The sequence below is a fragment of the Pyrus communis genome, chromosome 2, assembly GCF_963583255.1.
Source record: "Pyrus communis chromosome 2, drPyrComm1.1, whole genome shotgun sequence".
Lineage (NCBI taxonomy): Eukaryota > Viridiplantae > Streptophyta > Magnoliopsida > Rosales > Rosaceae > Pyrus > Pyrus communis.
Window position 1 is genome coordinate 2,181,446 of NC_084804.1, and position 25,541 is coordinate 2,206,986.

Consider the following 25,541-nt stretch of genomic DNA (forward strand, 5'->3'; position numbering starts at 1 on the left):
CTAAATAATTTCTTCAACCTTAACCTTGTGGGGTACTTGGACTCGAAGAACTAATATAAAACCGAGACGTCAACTAACCATGTAAGAAATTAATCGCGCAATACCAAATGAGAAACTTAAATTAGTGGGATATGATGAGTAATAGCCCCTTGACATATTAACAATGTCATTGACCACCCATATTACCATGGTCATCTACAGCTAATTCAAGCTATTTTGATAAATAATTTGATATTTATAAATATAATTTTTGGATGTGTCATTAACACACTTCACATAAATCACAATTTAAAATAAAACACATTACAAAAATATATTGTTGTCGTATTATCTTAATCAAAATCAATATTTTTTTTAAGAAGTACTTAATACCTTTTTTAACTAAGTAAAAATCGGGTGTTACTAAACGAACTCATGACCAATAATAAGATTGTAAGGTAATTTTCTTCTCTGTTCACGTTTGTTTATAGAAGAATTGAAATCAAATTATCCTCCTAAAAATGAGAGCAAAAATTGAGATATTATTTTATGTGGTTCAATACAAAGGGAAAAGGTCAAAGTGAATAAATGGGGTATTAATTTATAGAATATGAGTCGTTGTCTCTGATCAAGTTGGGAATAATTAAGGGGACGTTTATGGTAGTATCTAAGTTGGGCGGTGGCATTGGCAAACAAACCTTTTTGAGACAGAGACATTGCAACCTACATTAGTTAGCTCTCTTATATTAGCAAGCACGGGAGATTTTTACATGTAATCGAAGATGTATCTCGATCATATTATAAAACCAAATCGATTTGTATGACAAAAAAAAAGATGTGTTGACCAAAAACCGGCCAAATCCAGTTTGAAACCAAACTGAATCGGTTTGATCGGTTTCAATTTTATCTCTACATAATGGATCCAAACTAAATTGAACTGAACTGTATTATTAATTTTCATTTTTTAAGAATTTATTAAGCTTTTTTATGTAAGTGTTTAGCCCAAATATAAGTTCCAAACATAAGCCCAAATAAAATTACACTTACAAACCAAGCCCAAAATCTACTCAAAGTTTAAAACATTTGGGCACCCTCTTGGTTAAAATGTGCTTGGTGTTTTTTTTTCTTCTTCTTTTTTTTTTTTTTTTGTTTTAAAAAATGGGTTTGATCTTAAAAGGCAAGGATTTGTAAGAAATCGGTTTGAAATAGGAAACCGATAAAATCGAACCAGAACCCTTAGGTTCGTTAGAAACCAAACCGTACGATTTTAATGATTATTTTAGGTGGAACCAAACTAAATTCAAACTATAAAAATAGCCATTTCGATTTTGATTTAAGACATGAATCGTATCGAATTGGATCATATCCATCTTTGACCAGTCAAGATGGTTTTGAATTCATTTCAAATTGAAAAGACTACCAAGGGCCATAAGAATAGTGTAACGTAGGAATTACAATATGTTTCTATAAGATAATGAATCCTGATAGATTAGGGATTGCGATGCCTATCAATAATATGGATCCCATTAAAAGCCAATAATTTAGTATCCTAATTTAGAGGAATTCAATGCATGCTTGCCTCTGGTACTCGTCTGATCCCAACCTTTGATCTTTTTTCATCAATGGTTGAATTTCCATCGTGACGGTCGACCTTCGAATGTATTATTTTGTCAACTGACTCAAATAAAGCGTGCATGCTATTATTTGCGTGCCTCTTTATGATACACATATGGAGGACCAATTATTTGCCACTCTTGCAAAAAAGTTACGTAAGGTTTATTTATTTATTTAGTAATATTAAGGAAATTAAATTTAAAGATTAAATTTACAAACTAAATAATGTGTCACAAATAAGAGTAAACATATTTATTAACATGTAAGAAATAAATCAATTATCAATATTCATATCATTTAGTTTTTAAAACTTTATCTATAAATTTAATTTTCATAACATTACTCATATTTATTTGAATAACGGAGAATACTAGACAGGCTCATTAAATACAAATTATATTTTGGATGTGTACGTATAAGTTATTGCGCTGACACGTCTTGGTGTTGTGCAGATGATTTCTTGTGTATTAAGCTTAAAAGTTCAAACCATTTTCGTACATGTCTTGGTTTATGTCTGCAGTTTACGAGATGGAGATTTTTCATGATACTCTAGAGCATTCACCACTTCAAATCTTTTAACCTTTGATATTTGGTTGAAAACACAACAACAATAACAACAAAACTTTATCCTTTTTGGTTATATGAATCCTAAAACGTCATTACGTTTGATTCTATATCACGTCTTCCATTAGATCCAAGTACTCCAAGTCTTTTCTTAAAGTCTCTTTTCAAGTCTTTCTAGGTCTTCCTCTATCCCTTCGGCCCTGAACTTCTGTCTCGTAATCACATTTTCTAACGGAGCGTTTGTAGGCCTTAATTTCACATGTCCAAACCATCTTAACTGATTTTCTCTTATTTTTCCTTCAATTTTAGCTACTCTTACTTTACCTCGAATATCATCATTCATAATCCTATCCTTTCTTGTGTGCCTACACATCCACTGAAGCATTCTCATCTCCGCTAAACTTATTTTATGTACGTGTTGATGCTTCACCGCCCAACATTCCGTATCATAAAACATTGTTGGCCTTATTGTCGTCCTATAAAAATTTTCCTTGAACTTAAGCTCAAGTTAGCTAACTAATTTGTTATATATTTATCTTTTTGTAAATGTGTTTTAGTCACACTTTCTCAGTAGTCTCATGAGTAGTATGTAGCTATGCATAATTGTGTCCAGAGAATGTAAATTATCAACTTGGATTTGCTTCAATAACATAACAATAGCCTTGGAATCCAGCTCAATACTCAAATCAATAATACCCTTGTCAAAAGTAAATTGTAAACCAAAATATAAACTTCATAAATTAGCATCACTAACCTGGCCTTCTTCCAAGTTAACAGCAAAGCCTACTAACCAATTGCAATTATGATATCTAAGGACGCCACCAACCCCAATTCGACTAGATATCGTCCTTCTACATAGGGGGGATCCCAAAAAGTGAAATTGGTATCTCGACAGGTTTAACGGAAAAATTACAAAAGCATTAATCCATTCAAGCCACATCTCTCAAACGATCGTTTTTTTATTTTTTTATTTTTTTGAACAAACGATATTATTACACTAAGGGGAGATGATGAATTTAGCCTCACAATAGGCTAGTAAGAATGTGGTTCAAATTCACCTTTGGCGAGAATCGAACCTAAAATCTTTCACTTATAAGTAAAGATGAATACCGATAGATAGATCATAGTATTAAGTGGCCACAACAATCACTTTTAGCTAGATCTATAGGCATGACAAAATTTACTAATTAACTCGTATTAAGTACGAAAAATTTACTAATTAGAATTACTGCAGATAAGTCAATTATGCTAATCAAATGGTGCATTAGACTCTTGAAAATGGTGCTATATTATTCAATGAGCCGTCGGCTGAAGAGCTATGATTTTATTAATTAGAAAAATTAGTATGATACTATATTTCCCAACAGGATTCTCTCCAGATTCTTTTGGTGAGGATCCTGTTGATCTGTGAATCATGTCCGTTTTTCGTAAATTGTACGTTCAGTTTTTGTCAAATACTGTTTATGTTTATTTTAGATTAAAATATTTAAAATAATTTCTGATCGACTCAATGTACGATAAACGGACACAATTTACAGATTTTCAAAATCCTCACAAAAATGATCTAGCGAGGATTTGGACTCCTATATTTCAGCGTTCATATTATCTGTCAGCCCGCGTTTGTACTATGGAAACGTAAAGCATATGGTATTTTACAATTTCTACTATTTTGACCTGTTTATTGACAAATATGATGTTACCACAAATATTTCAATAGTAAACGTACCTTTCAGATTTCTTAGCAATAAATACAAATTAGCAATTTGAATTGATTTCCTTGTATGTTTATTATCTTTTATAAAAAAATTATTCAAAAATTTAAATCACGTGTTTGTGTGTATATGAGACATCTATTTTGTTTTTTTTAATAAAATAATGCGGCATTGTGTAATAAAGTACAGTTGTTTGACGAAATAAAAGTCGCAAGTGCAGGCTCGGTCGGTGAAGTTTTTATTTTGTGTGTCGATCTATTAAGGCTTGAGTTTCGGTATTAGTAGATCTCGTTAGTTTGTAATTTGTAAATTCTTACATAAATTTATGCAAGTAGCGATTAAAAATTAGGTATCATACATAAGTTCTTGAAGTTGTAACCATGCCTCGATGCCAATGATGAAATACTATTCTTCTCTGAACTTTTAAATATCTTAAAGCCGCAAGCGACTAAAAATCTATAAGAACGCAAATTACAAGACATTTCGGGACAAATAAAATACAGGATCCTCAACCAAAACGGCATCAAACCGAATCCGTTTCACACTCCTCCCCAGAAATAGAAGTACAGGTAAGGTAACCCAAAAGTCTCTCACTTTCTCATTGAATCTAGTTTAGGTTTTTGCTTTAGAAGTCAATCTTTTGTACCATTTCCTCACCTAGTCAACTAGATACTTATCTACGCGGGAATAAAATCTATAATTTTATGTTATTAGTTTAAGATTCTACTAATGTACTAATGTATTTTAACCGTCTATTGCTAGAATATATTATTTCGCTTCACTAATTTGAGATACTGCATAGTGATCTCATCGATTATGTAAGCTGTTCTCGTCAATCACAATCAGAATCAAACTTTTTGGAAAAAAGAGAAACCCTTTACTTTTTTTTGGCTTTTAAATTCCACAGCTTGCTGTCATTCTTGCTTTCAGGTAACTTCGCACTTTGCAGTCCAATCCAACCCCATCCTCACAAAAACATAATCTCATAACCCTTTTTCTGTGCACATATGAATCTTAAGGTTCTTGGCTTTGTCATTTTAATCATTTTATATATTTTATAACTAAATAGTTTATCATTTTCCAAGCATCTTGATTAAAACCTGCAAAAATATCATAATAATATATATCTGTATATATATTTCTGGGACAGGCATTGTGCTTATATATATGCTTAAACAAGTCAAAACCCTCCATCCCAATTTTATCCTTTTAATTTTCTTTAAATTTTCTGGAAACAGAAGGGTATATACTGTTGAAAAGCCAGTTGCATATTCAAGTCAGCCTCAAGAATCTGAACAGGTAATTGCCAGAAAAACTGTATTTACTTGATGATTTCATTGATGCCTTTTAATCTGTTTCAAGTTGACCATTTAGAACAGTAGCCATTGGAGAAGTCATATGAGTCAAATTTGGATTGATTTCATTGTATTTTTATTATCTTTTACAAAAAATATTAAAAAATTTAAATCACGTGTTTGTGTGTATATGGGACATCTATTTTGTTTTTTTAATAAAATAATGCAGCATTGTATAATAAAGTACAACTGTTTGACGAAATAAAAGTCGCCAGTGTTGGTAAAGTTTTATTTTGTGTGTTGATCCATTGATGTTCGAGTTTTGGTACTAGTAGGTCTGGTTAGTTTGTAATCTATAAATTCTTACGTAAACTTATACAAGTGGTGATTGAAAATTAGGTATCACGTATAAGTTCTTGAAGTTGTGAGCATGTCTTGATGCTGATAGTGAAATACCAATCTTCCTTAAACTTTTAAATATCATAAAGCTGCAAGCGATCAGAAATCTAAAAGAATGCAAATTACAAGATATTTCGGGACAAATAAAATACAGAATCTTCAACCAAAACAGCACCAAACCAAATCCGTTTCACACTCCTCCCCAGAAATAGAAGTACAGGTAAGGTAACCCAAAAGTCTCTCACCTTCACATTGAATCTAGTGTAGGTTTTTACTTTAGAAGTCAATCTTTTGGACCATTTCATCGTCTAGTCAACTAGATACTTATCTACACGAGAATATAATCTATTATTTTGAGTTATTAGTTTAAGATTTTGTTACTCTATCTTAACCGTCAATCGCTAGAATATATTATTTCGCTTTATTAATTTGAGATACCACATAGTGATTTAATCCATTAAGCTGTTCTTGTCAATCACAACCAGAATCAAACTTTTTGGAAAAAAAGAGAAACCCTTTACTTTTTTTTTGCTTTTAAATTCCACAGCTTGCTGTCGTTCTTGCTGTCAGATTACTTTGCAGTCCAATCCAACCCCATCCTCACAAAAACATAATCTCATATCCCTTATCCCTTTTTCTGTGCACATATGAATCTTAAGGTTGTTGGCTTTGTCATTTTGATCATTTTATATATTTTATTACTCAATAGTTTATCATTTTCCATGCATCTTGATTAAAGCCTGCAATAATATCATAATATATATAATATATATCTGTATATATTTTTCTGGTACAGGCATTGTGCGTATATATATGCTTAAACAAGTCAAAACCCTCATCCCAATTTTGTCCTTCTAATTTTTTTTTTTTAAAATTTTCTGGAAACAGAAGGGTATATACTGTTGAAAAGCCAGTTGCATATTCAAGTCAGCCTCAAGAATCTGAACAGGTAATTGCCAGAAAAACTGTATTTACTTAATGATTTCTGCCTTTTAATCTGTTTCAAGTTGACCATTTAGAACAGTACCCATTGGTGAAGTCATTTGAGTCAAATTTACAGTGTATGCAGGAAGATTGTTGAATTATATGAAGTGTCTAACTTTGTGTGTTTCTGCAACGTAGGAAGCAGCCATGACTGAGGAAAATGGAACCAGGGCTCCCATAAAGCTTGAGGTTTGTGCCCAAAGCATTGAACTTTGTTTCCTCAAATTGATTTAGGCATTGAGATTTCTGTTGAGAGTATGAATTCCACATCGGGATATTACAGCCTTCTCTAATAGTTTTAAAGACCTTGGGCCTCCCCACCCATGGCCAATTGGTTTTGCGATTATGATATCAGAGCAGACTATCCACGTGACCGTTGGATGCTCACCTTCTATTGCTCTTGAGGTTTTTCGTATTTTTGGAACTCTTTTCTATTTGAAAAGTGATATCTGATACGTTTTGAATTGTTGCAACAAGCAGGGACAGTATAAAGCTATAGCAGTTTGTTGGTTCCTGGGGCTGGGATCCCTTGTTGCTTGGAGCAGTATGCTCAGTATAAGTGATTACTACTATAACTTGTTTCCGGTAAGCGTTACGAATGATCTTTTGAGATTAAATGAATAATCTTTTTCATTTTATGCATTTGGGTGAGTCTAAGTACTTGTTCGGAATATGTAATCCAGTTATAATTTGTAAACTAATTAGGCTTGTAGTTGCAGGGCTACGAAAAGGTTGTGCACTTTACATATTATTTTCACTTTTAATTGTTTGCAAAGAAAGTGGGAAGCTCTGATGAAAATTTCTTTTTGTAGACTTACCATCCTTCGCGGGTTCTTACCATTGTTTATCAACCATTTGCACTTGTAACAATGGCAACACTAGCATACCATGAAGCAAAGGTTGACACCAGGAAGCGGAATTTAATTGGATACGCTCTCTTCTTCCTTGCTACCTTGATGCTTATAATTGTAAGTAAAGCATTTGCTCTATTGTGTGGCATGTTTTCTGTTGCTTTCGATAGATTAACTTCACTTTCAACTTTGTAAATAGGTGGATGTCGCCACATCTGCAGGCGGAGGAATTGGACCTTATATTGGTATATGCACATGCGTTGGTGTATTTGGGGTTGCAGATGCCCATGTTCAAGGTGGAATGGTTGGAGACCTTTCGTTTATGCGCCCGGAATTCATCCAGGTTGGTCTCCTTTCACAGTTCTTTAATGTTTGTGATGACTTCTGTTTGTAATATAATGTTCTGTTTCTGCAGTCCTTCTTTGCTGGCTTGGCTGCATCAGGCGCTCTAACCTCCGGCTTGAGGCTGATAACAAAAGCTGCCTTTGAGAAGTCACATGATGGTCTTCGCAAGGGGACGAGTATGTGAATTTCCTTTACCTATAGACAGTTCGGGTGATTGATGTATATTCATATGCCTCTTCTTGTATTGTGGTTGTATGTGTCAAAACCGAGGAGTTGCGTAACTTCTTTAAATATGTCCAGAACAAATTAGGTGGCTCAGCAGATTCTCTATTAAGCTGCTTTCTGAAGCTAGAATAACAATACATTCTGATCGACAATTTCAATTCTTCGGTCGATGACAATGTTTTGTGTAATTGATCTTTTGCAGTGTTGTTCTTGACAATTTCCACATTCATCGAGTTTCTCTGTATTCTTCTATATGCAATTTACTTCCCGAGATTGCCTATAGTGAAGTACTACCGCTCAAAGGCAGCTTCTGAAGGCTCTAAAACTGTAACCGCTGATCTTGCTGCTGCTGGAATCCAAACGCAAGAAGACATAGAAGTATTGAACCTTTCTCTAAAATCTGATGATGCATATAGTCTAACAGCATGTTCTTGAGGATACTAACAAGCTTTGTAAAATTATCGCAGGTCTCAAACGATGCCAAAGTTGTTCCAACTCGATTGAGCACTATGCAAATATTCAAGCAGAACATAGATTTTTGCCTTGACTTGTTTCTGATATATGTGCTGACATTATCAATCTTCCCTGGTTTCATATTTGAAAATACCGGAAAGCATCAGTTGGGGTCATGGTAAGTTTCGATTCCTTTCATATTTTAAATGCTTGTTCTCTAAGCATGGCCTCGTAATCTCATTTACTCTGGTGCGGTTGCCTGTTGTGAACTCTCTCAGGTATCCGCTTGTTCTGATTGCAATGTACAATGTGTTGGATTTGATATCACGATACATACCTCTCATAAAATGCCTGAAGATAGAGTCCAGAAAGGGCCTCCTGATTGCAATCCTATCGCGTTTCCTCTTCGTTCCAGCGTACTACTTCACCGGAAAGTACGCTGACCAAGGGTGGATGATCTTGCTGACATCAATCTTAGGATTAACAAATGGTTATCTAACTGTCTGTGTCATGACAGTGGCACCCAAAGGCTACAATGTACGTAAACTGTTCAGAATATAACTTAATTTTTTGCGGTTTCTAATGAAAACGAATCAAAACTAATTTCTTGGGTTGTTTGGTTTGCAGGGACCTGAGCAAAATGCCTTGGGAAATATACTTGTTCTGTGTCTTTTGGGCGGCATATTTGCGGGGGTTTGCCTTGACTGGTTGTGGCTAATTGGTAAAGGCACATTCTAAGGAGCAAAAGTGTGGGATTGAAGAAATAAACTTGCTCATTTGAATGCTAACGCACTTCCGATGGATTGAAGAATGATTAGGAACTGCGAACTGCAACGTGTAAATGATTCGTTTGGGGTTTGTAGTTTGATGCACTGTTTAAAAACCCATAGCATTTCATGTCATTGATTTGTAGCACTTTTATTCATACTTGAATGAAGATAGATATATTTTGAGTGACATATTGAAGAGTCTATTAAGCCTGAAGCAGCTAAACCTTATACACATATTTTCGTTGACCAAGTCGACGGTGGACTAATTAATTACCTTTAAAACTTGGTTTAAGCATCATAAAGCAAAGATTATACAAAACAAATGCTGAACATGACTTGCAGTTAATTAGTGAAGAAAACCCTGCTCCTAAATACAGAGCTTCCTTTTCATTTCCCCCCTAACCTTCATTACTCTAATTGGGGGAGAGATTCTACTGCGTAGATAGGGCATAACGCTCTATGCACGCAATGAGAATAGAAAGAGAATATACCTCCTATTATACTCAAGATTTTTTTTATCGGTGTAGCTAGTTTGTACGGAGGGAAAACTATAGGCAGCTGATTAGATCATCTAAATCACAGTTGACCAAAGTCAAACACTGCATAACATGCTATGCTTTCTCAATATTGAATTTAGATTCTCTCCGGATCTCTATGTTCGGAGATGTCAGACGCCGTTCAAGAGATTGGTTCTGTGTGAGATGGGCTAGTGGATTGGACTAATGAGGGCCTCATGATTTAAATTGAGTAATCCAAATTTTCTGATCCGTCGACTCCAGACACAAAGATCTCGAAATGATTTGAATTCCTCTATATCTCCTCAACACTTAGTTTTTTCATTTTTGTCCTCTCATTTCCTGAAATCTCCAATAATCAAATTTAAACATTCTTACTTTTCGGAGTTCCACTAGTTTTGTGGATACAATACAGTTAACTTTGTCCTTAAATATATACAGTTAATTTTGCAGTTTTAATCCCTTCGGATAAAATAAGTGTTTTTTACTGTTAGCATTTTAATAGTATCACTTTAATCTCTTCTGAGGGCGCGCAGCCAGTTCCAATATCATCACTTACCATTTTAACGGTTAATCTCATCACTTACCATTTTCACTATATTATTACGGAACTGGCTGCGAAGAGGCCTTGAGTTGGTGTTGGAAAATGGTTGGAGTGACGTGTGGCTCGAAGGAGACGCGAAGACATTGCTTCAGATTATCGCGCAGAGGACGCAGATTAGTCAAATAAACTTGATCATACCAGAGATGAAACACTGCGTCCTGACTCATATTATAGAGAAGGCAACAGGGCCGCTGATAAGTTTGCAAAAATGGGGCATTGTTATGGAAAGCCTCAAATGCGGCAGCACATTCCTCCCGATGAAGTGTTATACATCATGCAAGAAGATGCCGAGGGTAAGATCATTTTTCATAAAAGATAAGAATTTAATGCATGCATCCTTCATCCGTATATATTTGTGCTGGCTGGGATAGTGCTATATTGATGCATAAGATGCTCATTTTTTGAGTTCTTTGGTCTGGATCGTTGCAATTAATTCTTATATATATGTACAGAAACAAGGATTAGTTGATATCATTAATCACTTAAGCTTGTAATTTATGAAACTTTGTAAATGAAATATTAGGGCTTTAGAAAGGCTGGGGTGCCTCCAACACCGTGTCTGTGATTGTTTACATTTGCTCATCATTTTCCAATGGGTGTGATGCTAACATTCATCTTCTAACTATCATACAAAGAGAAACGACTTCCGCACTCTCATTTCTCCCTTTTTTTCTAGCGTTTGAATTGAACAAATTAAAATAGAATTAACGCATATTAAAAAAAGAAAATAAAAAAGAGAAGCAGTGCAAAAATAGAAAACGAGAGTTTGAAAATAGTTGCACTATAAGAATAAGGAATCTGGTTTGGAATTTAGGGTCGTTGCCATGTAATTTCAAAGAATATGTTTTGCCCTATATATAACTGGTAGGTAGGATTTGGAAATATGCATCTGAGTTTCAAAGTTGGACCTTCCCATTAATTATGCGAATTATGCTATACGCATAATAACTTTTTAAATTAAATTTATAAACTATATGATGTGTCACTAATAAAAAAATACGTTAATCAACATTCAAATAATAATTCAATCATCAACAACCGCGTCATTTGGTTTACAAAATTTAGTTTTAAAAGTTCGCTCCATAGCATTGACCTTTACATGCTGAACCTAATCTCTCTTAATAAAATCACCTAACAATCATGATGATTTCAAGAAAATAACAGATCTCGAGAGAGGGGTTTGGGGTTAATTTAGGTGGAGATGTAGTGTAGTACAGTACCCTAGTCAGCAGTACAAATCTGGAGCAGCAATAGTTTTGAGCTGGTAGTACAAGGTCAAGAGATGGAACGTGACTTTGTGTACTGCATCTTCAAATTGCTAGTTGCTACAGCCAATTATATAAAGGAAAAGACTAGTCTCAAAGGAGGCATCAATTGTATGTTGCATATGGAGCTCAGATCAATCATGCATTTGATCAGGAAGTTCAGCACTGGACGAACCAGATTGAAGAAACATCATTGAGTGCAGCGTTGATGAAAGTCCGTATTCCTTACGAATCTTCATTAGGCATCGGAAACTTTCGTCAGCGCTGCACCCAATTATGTTTCTATCCATTTTGGCAAAGTGCTCATCTATTATTTCAATTTTCAACAATATTATGGCAACTAGGTCTTGATCTTCAACGCTTGGGAAGCTAGTAAGTCCTGGAAATGCTGTGGAAAAATCTCTAGTACGTAATATATGTATGTATATGTTTGTGCGTGTATAATATTATATATATATATATATATATATAATTTTGTTCAACGCTTGATCTTCAATTAGCCTGCAGGCTTTTCTGAGATTGGAAATGTTTTTCATTTCTCTCCTCAATCAGCAAAATGCTAAATTATTTTGTTCTTAATTTCTTTGAATTTGACTTTTAAGGAGAGAGTAGGAAATTAGGGATTGACTACTGTTATAATATATTTATGACTATTTGGTCTATATATTCAATTTTTTCATTGGAGCAAAGCATGAACGCTTTGACTTTTTCTCAGTTTTTTTTTTTTGTGTGTGTTCTTTCAGCCTCCCAATTGTTTGGGGGAAAATGAGGAGTACCAATTTTGTAAGCACTTCCTAATTTGGTAAAATAATGACATTTACAACGGAATATATTAGATATTTTTTTTTATTTTATATTTTCCAAAGAGTAATGCTACATACACCAAACTAGCACAAGCCTAAAGCGGAGACATTAACCAATGTTAGCCTTTAGGAAAATTTGGAGCAGCCAAAGTCTAGCTGGTACTACAAATCCCGGTTGGTTTTCAGTCAGAAATTGTCGAAAAATGCCGGTTCCGGTGAAATGGGAACAGCCCAAAATTGGATGGACCATGTTGAACTTAGTTTGATGGATCTTCAAAACGCAAAACAGCAAAAGCTAGCATTGGAGGGGTCTTTAGGAACCACAAGGCAGAATTCTTGCTAGGGTTTGCTGAAGCCATTGGAGAAGCCAACAGCACCATTGCTGAGTTGGTAGCCCTAAAAAGAGGCCTCGAGTTGGTGTTAGAAAATGGCTTTCGAGGCGTGTAGCTTGAAGGAAATATCAAGGGATTGCTTGATATTATTGTGAAGAAAAAGAAGGAAAGATTATAGATGTGCGGAAGTTCAAAGGCTAGACGCGGATAAATTTGCTCAAATTGGACATCAGCTAGAGGAGCCTAGGATTTGGTGGAACATTACACCTGATGAACTTGTAGCCATTGTGCATGAAGATGCAGAAGGCAAGATTATCATCCGCAGATGATGACGCATAGAGATCAATTCTTCATTTATATAATGTTGACGTGATGAAAAACATATTTACTAGTTATATCATCGTAAATTGTCTGAATCTCAAGACGATGATCGAACCAATTGTGAATATTACTTCACACAAATTTATATATCAATTTGCATTTTTCAAAAGAAAGAAAAAAAGATAATTTAATTAAGTCATTATTCTGTTCTAAATTAGGTTTAAATGACCTATATAATTAACTAGAAAGCTATATACAGGATGCTACTTGGAAATAGCAATATCTTGGAAATGGTACATTGCAGGCTTTCTTTTCTTTGTTATCAACTATAATTCTTCCAAATGACCATAAAAGTGAGTAAAAAGAGAGCTACGATGCAAAGCTGCAATTTTTTTTTTTTGACAATGATACTCTAAATTGCTCTTTTGGAAGGTTGACATAAAATGTGAGCTACGATGTGATACGGAAATATGACACGACACGACATAGAATTATAAGAGAATACCACTATGTCCGTGCATTGTAAAAAAAGAGCAACCGTAAGTGCAAAAAACGAGAACACAGTACCTTAATAAACTGATTTAATCCACATTTATATGCAAAGCTGGTTCATAACTTAAATTTTGAACTAGCAATTAACTGAGATATACGTACCCAGTATGTTTTATTAATCATGTTGTTGTTTCTCATGATTGCTCATGAAAGTGAAGAAGTTTACATGCTGCACAGTATCATGTCAGACAAGGCAAAACCAGAAAACGATTTCAATAAGCAGAGAATCGGTTGCATCAATCAAAACTGCGTAAAAACTACCAAAAATTTGCAAATACAAAATGTAATGAGACTCAAACAACAACAACGAAACTTTATCTCATTAAGCGAGGTTGGCTCTATTTTAGAACATTATTGCTTTCGATTTCACATCAAATTTTCCATCACCTCCAAATACTTGTAATGTGAGATTCAGAAAATAAAATAAAAAGAATTTGCACCCAAATTTACTAACTGTCACCGAACCAGCTTCATATCAAACCAAATTCACACTAATAACAGTAATAAAAAATAAGAAGTAAAAATCTTTTTCGAAAATATGATGATCCAGTGCAGCAGCAGAATTGCAGGGTTGGAATTGAGAGTCCTGTGATTGGTGCCATATTCATTTGAATCATGATTTCTTGAATCTGACCAGATTCAAGATTTTCGAGACCAAATTGGACTCCTTCTTCCCCTCTAATTACGGAATCTGCCCCTGTAAACTCAATCTTTCAGATTAAGCTCCATCTGTTTCTCCCAATAAATACAAAACCAAATAAAATCCGCAGAACCCTAAAAGTTAACCCCTTTCCTTTCTCAAAAGCCCCTGGCTTTGTCTCTCTTTTTCTTAGACGGGAGCGTTTTCCCGAGAAAATTCGATATTTTCTGGGAAAATCAGATCAATTTTGTGGAATGGGCGAGGAGGGTGCGCTGCCGGACCATCTGCGGTGCAGCCGGACCGACGGCCGGCAATGGCGGTGCAAGCGGAGGGTCATGGACGACATGAAGCTCTGTGAGATTCACTATCTGCAAGGCCGTCACCGACAGTTCAGAGAGAAAGTCCCCGAGTCACTCAAACTCCAGAGGACGCCCAAAAACGCGGGGAAGAAAGATCAAAACTGCAGCGGAAACGGCGGCGGAGTCAAAATTAGGGCACGGAAAGTGGAGAATTTGGTGAAGCTGCTGAAGCGGAAGCGATCCGACGAGGCGGTGAAGAATTGCAAGAAGAAGAAGAAGAGGAAGGTGAAGTTGAAGAAGAGCGAGTTGAATTTGGAGCTCATACGGATGGTGCTGAGGCGGGAGGTCGAGAAGCGGAACCAGACGACGACGAAGAAGAAGGTTGTGGAGGAGAGTGAGGAGGATGATGGCGATGACGATGACGGCCGTGGTGGTCTCACCAGAGACTTGCCTAATGGCCGAATGGCAATCTCTTCGTCTTCGTCGCAGTCGCCGAGGCTTCGTTCCGGCAATGCAGGTTCCAATTCGTCTTCTGATGGGAAGGTCGGGGCTGATTTGAACCCGGTTACAACTCGGCGGCGGTGCTTTCGGTCCAAAAACATCGAGCCAATGCCTGCTGGCACATTGCAGGTGAGCTGAATGACTGAAAGAAACAATTTTGATCATATGGTTTTTTTAGTGGTTTTTGAAATTCTATTATTTTCGTTTAGTTTCTGCCATATAACGTGGGGAAGTTGAGGAAGGGGAAGAGGAAAAAGTGCCATTGGTGTCGAAAAAGCGGGAGCGGTGTTTCTTCCGGTCTAATTAAGTGTTCGAGTTGCCAGAAGCACTTCTTTTGCTTGAATTGCATCAAAGAAAGGTTTGTTCTGTGTTTTGTGTTTTGTGGATTATATCGTTTTTCATTTCTTTTTCAGTTACCTCGTCAAATGGATTCGGTTGTCATCAGTTAAAATAATGGCCTTGAATACTGAAATGTACTATTTCACCACTATCTTTCGTTTGGACCGAGAGAATGAATTTTTTAATAAAACTTTATAAAGAACTTGAATTGCCGTCACACGAGAGAATTCACCCTTGTCTGCGTACTCAGAAGCCATGCGTGTGTAGAATATTCTGCATCCTACACGATGAAAAAGTTAGTAGAGACTCAGAGAGAATCAAATTCTCTCGGCCCAAGGTGATTGGTAGAAATAGACCACATTGAAATAATATCCTTATGCCCTTCAGCTGTATGCTATGGTTCATCTCCTTGTTATATCTGACAGGGCTTGATGAATCTTGGTTCTTAAAACAATTTAGGTACTTTGATACACAAGATGAAGTCAAAATGGCATGCCCAGTTTGTCGAGGAACTTGCCCTTGTAAGGAATGTTCTGAAAATCAAACAAAAGACGCTGAAAGTAAGGTCTGACATTAAAGTTAGCTCATTTGTGAACTTGGTTGTGCTTCGTATGAAGTTGGATGCTAACGATTCAAACCATGCACTCTTTTTTTCAGGATTATTTGGGGGTTAAGAATAAAGTTGAAGTAATACTACAGTTCCATTACCTGATCTGTATGCTTCTTCCTGTGTTAAAACAAATAAACCAAGACCAGAAAGTTGAGCTAGAAGCAGAGGCAAAAATGAGAGGTAGTGTGTAATTCTACTCAGAATGTTGCTCTTTGCGCCAACTTTGTGGTCATAACTGGAAAAAACTATTTTTTCTTTGTAATACCAGGGGGAAAAGCTATCTGAAGTTCATATCAAGCAGGCTGAATATAGCTGCAATGAACAACACTACTGGTATGTTCTATAATTCTGCAATGTTTTAACAGTTTGATTGAGATTTATGTAATGTTCTTGCATTGATTCCCTGGTGCATCATTGACTTTTGGAACAGCAATAAATGCAAAGCTTCGATAGTGGATCTCCATAGAAGCTGCCCAAATTGTTCCTATAACCTCTGTCTAAGTTGTTGTCAAGATCTGTTAAGTGGGAGCCTTTTTGGTGGTATAAACACATCTCTCCTAAGGCACTCCAATAAAAAGAAAACTTGCGTCTCTGGTAAGAAGCAACTTGTAAAGAAGCCAATAACCACCCATAACCAAAGTGTCCATAGTTTGTACCTTTCTTCTTCTGCATCAGTACCTAGCTTGAAAGCTTGTGATGCTGTTAATGGTATATCTTGCCCGGCTAAGGAGTTTGGAGGTTGTGGTGACAGCCTCCTTGATTTGAGATGTGTTTTTCCGTTAAGTTGGATCAAAGATCTAGAAGTAAGTGCAGAAGAAATAGTTTGCAGCTATGAATTTCCAGAAACTGCTGACATGTCTTTGTGCTGCCCACTATGTTTGGGCGTGGACCAGAAAGTTGATGGGCTTCAACAGTTGCAAGAAGCTTCTGTGAGAGAGAACTCAAACGATAACTACTTATTCTACCCCACGCCTGTGAACACAAATGGTGATAATGTTGAGCACTTTCAGAAACACTGGAGTAAGGGTCACCCTGTAATAGTGCGTGACGTACTTCAAGCTACATCAGATTTGAGTTGGGATCCAGTGTCCATGTTCTGCACTTATCTTGAGAGGAGCATTGCTAGATATGAAAACAACACAAATTCACATGAAGCTATCCACTGCTTGGATTGGTGCGAGGTCAGTGAAGTTGTACCGTTGATAGAATTGTTCTCTTTTAATTCACGATTGTCTACACCTAATCCCATTCTCTAAAGTTTCCAAGTACACATAATTATCCTACCATCCGGCCTTCTTTCTTTTAAAAGAAAAAATATAATATGGCAGGTGGAACTTGGAATCAGGCAGTATTTCATGGGTTCGTTGAGGGGGCAGGCCCAGAGAAATGTATGGAATGAGACACTGAAGTTGAAGGGTTGGCTTTCTTCGCAGTTGTTTCAGGAACAGTTTCCTGCTCATTATGCTGAAATAATACGAGCTCTACCACTTCAAGAATACATGAATCCCATGTCTGGTCTTTTAAATCTTGCTGCAAGGATCCCACAAGAAATCCCAAAACCCGATCTAGGTCCATATGTTTATATATCATATGGCTGCACTGAGCAACTTGTACAAGCTAATGCAGTGATAAAGCTATGTTATGACTCATACGATGTGGTATGCCTTGTAATTATCCCTTTTACTTTGCTGTCAAGTGATTTCTTGTTTCTTTTGATGTTGTGCTGCAATGACAAAATTAGGAACCATATCAAATCAATTGTTGAAGAAACTGTAACTGCTTTCTGTGCATATTATTTGAATTTATAGATTGATACCTAAGAAGTCTCACCACACCTGAACAACTTCACCAAGCATTAATCTAAATCTTGGTCAATGAAATTGTAATTTTTAAACTGGCTTAGTACAAATTTAGGTGGAAGAACATGGAGAAACCCATAAGCTGTTTGCTAAAGCTTCACGTTTTTTATTTTTTGTTAAAGATTAGTTTTGCTTCGGTAACAATGTAAATGTAACATATATATTTTCAAGTCTTGGTGTTCCATTTCATTTATTTTGTTGATTCTTTTTACCCCAGGTTAACATTTTGGCACATGCATCAGATGTCCCTATCTCTGATGAACAAGTTTCTAAAATAAGAAAGTTACTGAAAAAGCACAAGGCTCAAAATCAGAGGGAGGTTTCTAGGGTTGCTTCTGAACAATCTGTGGCAAAAAAAGTCAATGGAGAACCATTATTATATGGTGAAACCATGAAAGAAGCAGGGCTACATAATGTGATTGGAGAGGAGATGCATTTACGCAAAAGAATTGCTAGAGAGGCTTGCTTCTCCACTCATGAAGCATGCGCAGATGCTGAAGGATCTGATTCTGATTCTGATTCTGAAGCCACATTAAGTAGCTCTGGGATGCTTCATGATGCTGAAACATCTAAAGATACAAAGTGTGAGGTTCTGCTCGACAGCTGCAATAGCTATGAAAAGCAAACCTTGGACGAGTGTTGTGGTGCCCAATGGGATGTTTTTCGCAGACAAGATGTTCCGAAACTTACAGAATATCTCAGAAGGCACTCTAATGAATTCACCCATAAATTTGACTTTCATAAGCATGTAAGCCCAAAACCTGTAGCTACTGTATTTGAGTAGATCAGGTTAAACTCTTATCTTACTTTTTGATGTCCACACTTACCGCAGGTTGTTCACCCCATCCTTGATCAGAGTTTCTTTCTAGACTCGAGTCACAAATTAAGGCTCAAGGAGGAATTTGGTAAGTGTAATTCGTGTCATTTCCATCATTGGTTGAATTATGAATAACTGAAGTTAACGCGCCACTCGTTGTCACCAGAAATTGAGCCTTGGACTTTTGAGCAACACATTGGAGAAGCTGTTATCATCCCTGCTGGATGCCCATATCAGATTAGGAATTCCAAGGTGTGTAACACTGTTATGATCTAGCATTTAGAAAACCTTTTGAATCTTTTGTATTTTACTACTTTTGAGTTTTTGGAATGATTACCAAGAATTTGTACAGGACTTGCACTTGTTATGCTGATAAGTTTATTGTTTCCGCCAATTGTCACAATATTGTACATTCTGTTTCTTTTGACATACAGTCTTGTGTACATGTGGTGCTGGACTTTGTATCACCTGAAAATGTTGCCGAGTGCATCCAGTTGACTGATGAAGTCCGTCTACTTCCAGCAGACCATAAAGCAAAAGTTGACAAGCTAGAGGTGAACTTTTATCGATTTTTGTACCAATGTCATATTTTCTCCATAATATGCATAAAACTTGATCAGTGATAGAAATGCAGGTGAAGAGAATGGCCCTTTATAGTATTAGTTCAGCAATCAAAGAAATACGTGAGCTTACTTGTGCAATGTAAGCACCCCTGCTGAGAAAGACATTTATCTCCTCTGCGCTTCCCACATTTAGCACCTGCAGAATTTTCAGAAAAAGGGAAAGAAAAATGGAGATTCTTCCTTGGACATGTCAAGATGTTGCATGACAGTTGGGATTTTAAACGATTGTCCAGTATCCACTGCCTGTTAGTAAATGCTGCGTTGCTCATGCTCTAGGTGCCCAAATTGTTGGACTCTATCCATACTCCCAATTAAAGGTATATAACTCATACTTTCCTATTAAATCATACTGCTATCATTGACTGGTATATGGAATGACGATGCATGTGTTGTGTGTGTGTGTAAACCTTTGTTCAGCCTCTCATTCTCTCCGTTCTTAAACATTTCATGGTGCTCTAGTGCTGTAGCAAAGTGTGCAAACTTTTACACTGCTTTTAGAAAATATAGTTATCTGTTTTGTTCACTGCCATGAAGAATACTGTAGGATTGTCTGAGCACTAACCATGTTCCCTTACAGGTAATGGCTAGATGATCACGGCTATATCTTCTAGGAACATCTGGAAACTGCGTCAACTGTAGTTTGTGAAGAGACTGCCTTGATTCGTTTAGATTCTATTGTATAGAGAAGTGTATATACATTCTTCGTTTGTTGCGGTCTTGACAAAAGGAGCGAAGTGTTACCGTTCCCTCGTAGCAGAGAGAATAAGAAATAGAAGGAATGGGAGCATTGATCTTACTTCAGATGGGAAATGTTTCTCGAAGCCCTACTTCATCTGATTATATGCTGGTACAATTCCATTTCATGTAAAAACACGACATATAACCGTGATGTTTTCCTATTGTTTTAGGGGCATAGAACATTTGAGTCCGAGTCGCTGCTGAATGCTTTTCGGATGGCACAAGAACTAGCTACCCAAAACTAACCTTTTTTAGCGTAGGTATTGCAACTTTTTTCTGAAATAATGTACACAAGTTTTAATATCCTCGTCTTGTTGTTGGCTAATATTGGATTGCTGATCGATTCCAGATCTTTTTATTGTTTCTTTTCCTAAAAAAGAAACCAGTTGGTGGCCTAACCACGACACTTCACTTTTTCGAGGAACTCACAGAGGTATTTCAGCCTCGCTCTGGCTACCATCGTCAGCTTACCCCTGGCATTTCTGATCTTTTTAGTTTGATTAGCAAATTTGCGAGCGGAAGTTGGCAGGCGTTATTATCTTTTGAGAGAAAAGAGTAGATTCTGGTTTTGAGCGGATGCTCGCTCCAGTTGAAAGCGTTGGTTTTCGTCCGCTTAGATCACCTGCATCCTTCCACCTTCCTACTGCAACACAGAGATTTGAGAAATGCTAAGAAGACTCAAAAGTGGGAGTCTCTGTGGACTTCCTGCTTCCTCATGTTTTTTGCACAATATTTTATAATGTTAACACGAGAATTAACCTGAGACCGTGAGCTGTCAAGAGTCAACGGAGAGTCAATTTAAGAGTCTCCTTTGCATTTCTCTATAGATTTTAGCCAACAACACGCTCGTAAATTCCTGTATTTTCTGGGTCGATCGAGAGGAGAGTAACTTCAACTCTTGTAATGTCATAGAAAGAAAAAGAGAATGATAACTGGTGTCAATAAGTTTTTATACAAAGAACAAATGTGTAAAAATTAATAAAATTGGAAGCTGTACAGGAAGGAAACGTAGTACAAAGATTGAAAGAATGGTTCTTCACTTTATTTCTTTTCTTTTCCCTCTACTGTTTTTGCTTGGTGTTTCTCAGGCTGCAAAAAGGGGAAACGCTTTTCTGCGATAACAAGCTACACAAAGGATTCAACCTTCAAAATTCTACTGCAATTTATCAACAAAATAAATTTGAATGAAATTAAAGATCAAAGCAGTCGCGTCCATTCTCTTGGGACGGGTGTATTTCGGGTTTTAGAACTGTCAAAATTGTTTTGTAATTGTACCACTGACAAAGACCACCTTATGGAGCCATTAGTCCCTCAATTGTGTAAGAAAGGGACTTTGCCCAGTCAGCTTTGAGAAGTAGCGTTTGCAATGTGTCCATCACGTTGTATGCAGGATCGAGTTTCCGCTGCCATCCCTGCAAAACACAATTGGTGAGATATGTAGAGCAGTTATTCACGAGCAACTGCCTCTAAGCAAGTTAAATTTACCGATGAGATCACTCAAATAATGATTACAGAATGTAACAACAGGTTTCATTTCATAAGAGAATAGCGATGCTTCAGCTGTGGTGGATATATAAAGGAAAACGAAATTACCTCAAGAACCAAAGTTGTTACCATGACAGTACAGACATTTCCATCAACATTGACTCTATGACGCCTAACTTTCTCCAGTAACTGCTGCATACACTCAGCAGGATGGACCAGATCACCTTCTGGAGTTCCCCAGAAAGCGAACGACTCCTCCACTTCCTGTTAGAACAATAGTAGATTTGAGGGAAACTTGTAACACAAGCATATCAAGTTCGTAATAACATTTAAGAACTGCATTTTTCTACAACCTTAACACACGAATAAACGAAACAAGGAGTGAAATAGTACACATATCACATCTTGCAACTGTGCTTAATAGAATTCACACTTCCAAGACAAGAAATTAATACCAGGAAAGTTTGATTCAACAAGATTTCTAAACATGAAATTAATAAACTTCCAAGTTCCAATTGAAAAATCAAATCATGCAACCTTATCAAAATCATTCCTACGAATAAATAATAAGTTGCCTGACAATTTTACCTCAATGAAAGCCTTTGGGTTAGGGCATTTCTGTTGCTTAGATAGTCTGAGGGTGCACTCAGCAGCAGTGCGCCCATCACGAAGAGCAACCGCCTTGAAAAATTCCACTAAATTTACTCTATCATGTTTAGAGAGTTCAGCAGTCATGCCTACATCAAGGAAAATGACATGAGGCTTTGATTTGAAGAGTCTATTCCTAGAAGACTTGTTCTTAGGCACCCGGACAAGGATATTTCCAGGATGCATGTCTGCATGAATAAAGTTGTCCACCTGAAAGAAGAAATTCTGATAACTTAGAACGTACTGAAAAGTACCAAAGACCAGAACATCTGAGTTCTCACTAACAATCAAACCACAACAAATCAAGCTTATAACCAAGTATACTCTCTCTCTCTCTCAACCTACTTGACCACTTTAGAGGGGAGATGTTGGAAGACATACCAACAAAGAAAAAACAATCGACCATGTTCCAATATGCTAAACAAAAAACAAAATAAAAAGTTACACAGTGCATAATAGCAAGCTAGCCTCAGAGATAGTAGCCGCTTCCCCTGTAGTCATCTGCTCGTTCATGCATATGAAAACTATACCTTTTTTATTTTATTTTTAAGTATCTGACAATCTTTAGCTATATCAAACAGCAGAAATCACTAATTTAACATACAACAAGGTGCGCATGAGGTTTAAACACAATGAAATCACCATAGCTAAAGCAGAAATACATTGCAAGAAACATCAAGGGTGTGAATGTTACCAGGAGCATCTTCAAAAGTGCATGTGTCCCGATGTGAGCAAGTGCAGATTTAATCCGTTCATGCCCTTCAAGATCATCAACATAGTGTGACACGCATTCCCCTTGTTCATAAGTTTCCACCAGAACAGCAGGATGCACAAGTGGATACAAAGGCTTCGGGAAAGAGACATCCTTCCATCTACGGAAATTATAAATAAAGCGGCTCAAATGGGCAGCTTCCCTTGCAAGGTCAACTTGAGACATCATAAAAACTGCAAACTGCTGCACACTTTCATCCAATCTCCACCACTTTAAGGCAGGAATGAACTTTGAAATTTTTGCGACCAGATTGATTATAACAAAATCTCTCCTAATTGATTCACCAACACCAGGGTGTCTAACCTTTACTGCAACTACTATGGGCTTCGCCCGTTGACCAGGGTACCTAAATCTTAAAGTAGCTCGATGCACTTGAGCAATACTTCCAGATGCTACTGGTTTCTCCTCAAAATTGTCAAAAATCTCAGGCAGCTTGCGGCCAAACGCTCGTTCAATAGTTTTCTTTGTGTAGGCAAAGCTATGTTCAGGAGCTTTGGTGTGAAGCTCAGAGAGCTTGGTGCATAGATCTCTCGGGAAGAGATCAGGCCGTGTAGCTGCCCATTGACCCCATTTGATGAAAGCTGGACCTGCCAATTCCAATGTTCGGAGAACAACATGAAGCCACAACTTCCTAAACTCAGGTCCAAAGCAGTCAGCAAATGCAGCCATCACTATGCTGGGTGTGAACAAGATTCCTAAGGTAACTGCTCTTAATACCAAGATTGTACCTTCTAAAACTGCAAATGCTAATGAGGTCATAAAAGCGTGTCCATCCTGTGCACGCATGTACAAAGTATTTGATGGTGGGTGGTATTCCGTTTCTGCCAAAGACCTTTGTGACCATGCTAGCTTCCCACTTGTGAAGGCAAAAATACCAGGAAGCAACAGGTTAGAGCGGGTTACAGCCAAGCTGAAAGCTTGTGCAAAATTATTTATATGCGAGAATCCACGACCACTATAGGAAAACCTTTCAGAGAGCCTTTTCCAAACAAGTTGGGCACGGTGTCTCACTGCACTCCTTGCGGGAATGACACCAAAACTCCTGGAACAATTACTTCGGTAAAAATTCTTCGTATTATTGTACAATGAAAATGAGGCATTCCCTCTTGTAGGAAATGTATAGTCCCTGTATAATCTGTATTGGGGAAGGCGGAGGCTAACTCCAACAATTGTCCCATACTTGTCCGCTTCCTGCCAATTCTGTTTCGGGCTATTAACAACCGTATTCGCAACTTTCCTAAAACTTCTAAACGTCAAAAATCTGCATTCCAAATACCAAACCCAAATAAAATCAGCATACTAACATTCCAATTCACAAACATATCAAAAAATCGCTTCATTACTCAGGAAAAATAAGCAGTCCATTCCCATTTGCAACATTGATTCATACATTCAAAGGAACAGAGAAAATGATGAACCAGCACCCAATTTTCCAATGTTTCTACACAAATCAAAGGCAATTGCTTTCTCATCACGGAAAGAAATCGTCACAAAAACCCAAACCATAGCTGAAACAAAAAGCAGAGAAAACAGAGAGGAAGGGCGACCGACCTCGACATGGCGATCGGAACGGAGGGAAACTGGAAGAAGCTAAAGTGCGCTGATGGAGAAGGAGGAGGAGGTATAAGGTTGCTTTAACCAGCATCTTTTTCTCATGGGACTAGAGCCTTTAGGCAGCGTCCTTGTTCATGCTCGACAAGCTTTCGACTTTTCGTGGGGAATAGGTCGGTGAGATTTAGGGTTTCGGACAACGTATACAAGCAGCAGTCGGATCAAAGCGTTTTGGCTTGGAGGAGGTGGAGGAAGAAGAAGAAGAGGGCGGATGGTTAATTGGGTCGTTGTTGGGCCCGGTATCGTGGGCCTCACGCAATGTTACCTTTCCGAGCTGCCGACCTTTTGGGATATTTTGTCACTTTTAATAATTATTTTATCACCCGAAGATGTGGGAAAGAGTCTTAATTCATGTAATAATTATTTATTTAATCTACTAACGCTAAAAAAAAAAGAGACTCGAAATCTAAAGGATTCGATGTCTGGATGTACAAATATATGAATTATAAGATATTTTTATAACAATATAAGGATAAGGTTAAAACATAAAACAACAAATATAACAATAAATAACAGGTACAAATATTAAATCGAGGTATGTATTCTGTGATAACTCTCAACAATCTTCCCTCTATTTTTGTGCCCTTAGTTGGCTTAGTATTTCCGGTAATTGTAATAGCTTCTTTATCTCTTTATGTTAAAAAAAAACAAGATTTTTGAGATACAACAAGAACAAATCTTTAAAATAAAAAATTAATAATAAAATTTATCCTTTAAAATTGCAAATCCGCATGTTCATAAACGTTTTTGTTGAAAATATTTTATAAGAATCATATCAAATTTTCAAATAAAGATATAGGTGCTTGCTTTATTAACATGATTTATGAAAGTAACGAAGTGTTTTTTCAAAAAAGTATTATGACTCAGAAATGCTTTTAAGTTTTTATTATCAAATACAATCAGAATCAGAAGTGTTTAACTTGACGTAAAACTTACTAAAGAAATTAGATGTGGATTCGATCCGATTAAAAAGTAAAACCCGTTCAGAAAAAACGAAGGGCGGAGATTAAATGATA

At 36.7% G+C, this 25,541-nt stretch overlaps 3 protein-coding genes across 6 annotated transcripts; 2 read left to right on the plus strand and 1 right to left on the minus strand.

The window, feature by feature from the left end:
* The first annotated feature begins 6,131 nt into the window (after positions 1–6,131).
* On the plus strand, positions 6,132–9,378 carry LOC137726769 (equilibrative nucleotide transporter 3-like). Of its 2 annotated transcripts, XM_068465731.1 has the most exons (11): positions 6,132–6,222; positions 6,452–6,512; positions 6,686–6,736; positions 7,028–7,132; positions 7,360–7,515; positions 7,598–7,741; positions 7,814–7,919; positions 8,171–8,346; positions 8,436–8,599; positions 8,700–8,958; positions 9,049–9,378. In XM_068465731.1, the coding sequence occupies exons 3-11, from the start codon at positions 6,695–6,697 to the stop codon at positions 9,157–9,159; spliced, it is 1,263 nt and encodes a 420-aa protein (XP_068321832.1). In that variant the 5' UTR covers positions 6,132–6,222; positions 6,452–6,512; positions 6,686–6,694; the 3' UTR covers positions 9,160–9,378. The 2 variants fall into 2 exon arrangements, with proteins under 2 accessions (XP_068321832.1, XP_068321833.1); XM_068465732.1 differs by lacking the exon at positions 6,132–6,222 and having other exon boundaries at positions 6,285–6,512.
* A 4,816-nt stretch (positions 9,379–14,194) lies between these two features.
* LOC137725341 (lysine-specific demethylase JMJ28-like) lies at positions 14,195–20,794 on the plus strand. Of its 3 annotated transcripts, XM_068463990.1 has the most exons (14): positions 14,197–15,152; positions 15,233–15,381; positions 15,822–15,927; positions 16,020–16,151; positions 16,241–16,305; positions 16,403–17,153; positions 17,301–17,630; positions 18,049–18,579; positions 18,664–18,736; positions 18,815–18,900; positions 19,083–19,202; positions 19,283–19,588; positions 19,849–20,269; positions 20,359–20,794. In XM_068463990.1, exons 1-12 carry the CDS (start codon positions 14,478–14,480, stop codon positions 19,352–19,354), a joined length of 3,090 nt encoding a protein of 1,029 aa, XP_068320091.1. In that variant the 5' UTR covers positions 14,197–14,477; the 3' UTR covers positions 19,355–19,588; positions 19,849–20,269; positions 20,359–20,794. The 3 variants fall into 3 exon arrangements, with proteins under 3 accessions (XP_068320092.1, XP_068320091.1, XP_068320090.1); XM_068463991.1 differs by lacking the exon at positions 20,359–20,794 and having other exon boundaries at positions 14,195–15,152; positions 19,269–19,588; positions 19,849–20,313; XM_068463989.1 differs by lacking the exon at positions 20,359–20,794 and having other exon boundaries at positions 19,849–20,313.
* An 8-nt stretch (positions 20,795–20,802) lies between these two features.
* On the minus strand, positions 20,803–24,699 carry LOC137725342 (uncharacterized). Its single transcript, XM_068463993.1, has 5 exons — positions 24,466–24,699; positions 22,837–24,175; positions 22,083–22,352; positions 21,603–21,758; positions 20,803–21,421 (listed from the first exon to the last, which is right to left on the minus strand). Exons 1-5 carry the CDS (start codon positions 24,471–24,473, stop codon positions 21,302–21,304), a joined length of 1,893 nt encoding a protein of 630 aa, XP_068320094.1. The 5' UTR covers positions 24,474–24,699; the 3' UTR covers positions 20,803–21,301.
* Between the last annotated feature and the right edge of the window lie 842 nt (positions 24,700–25,541).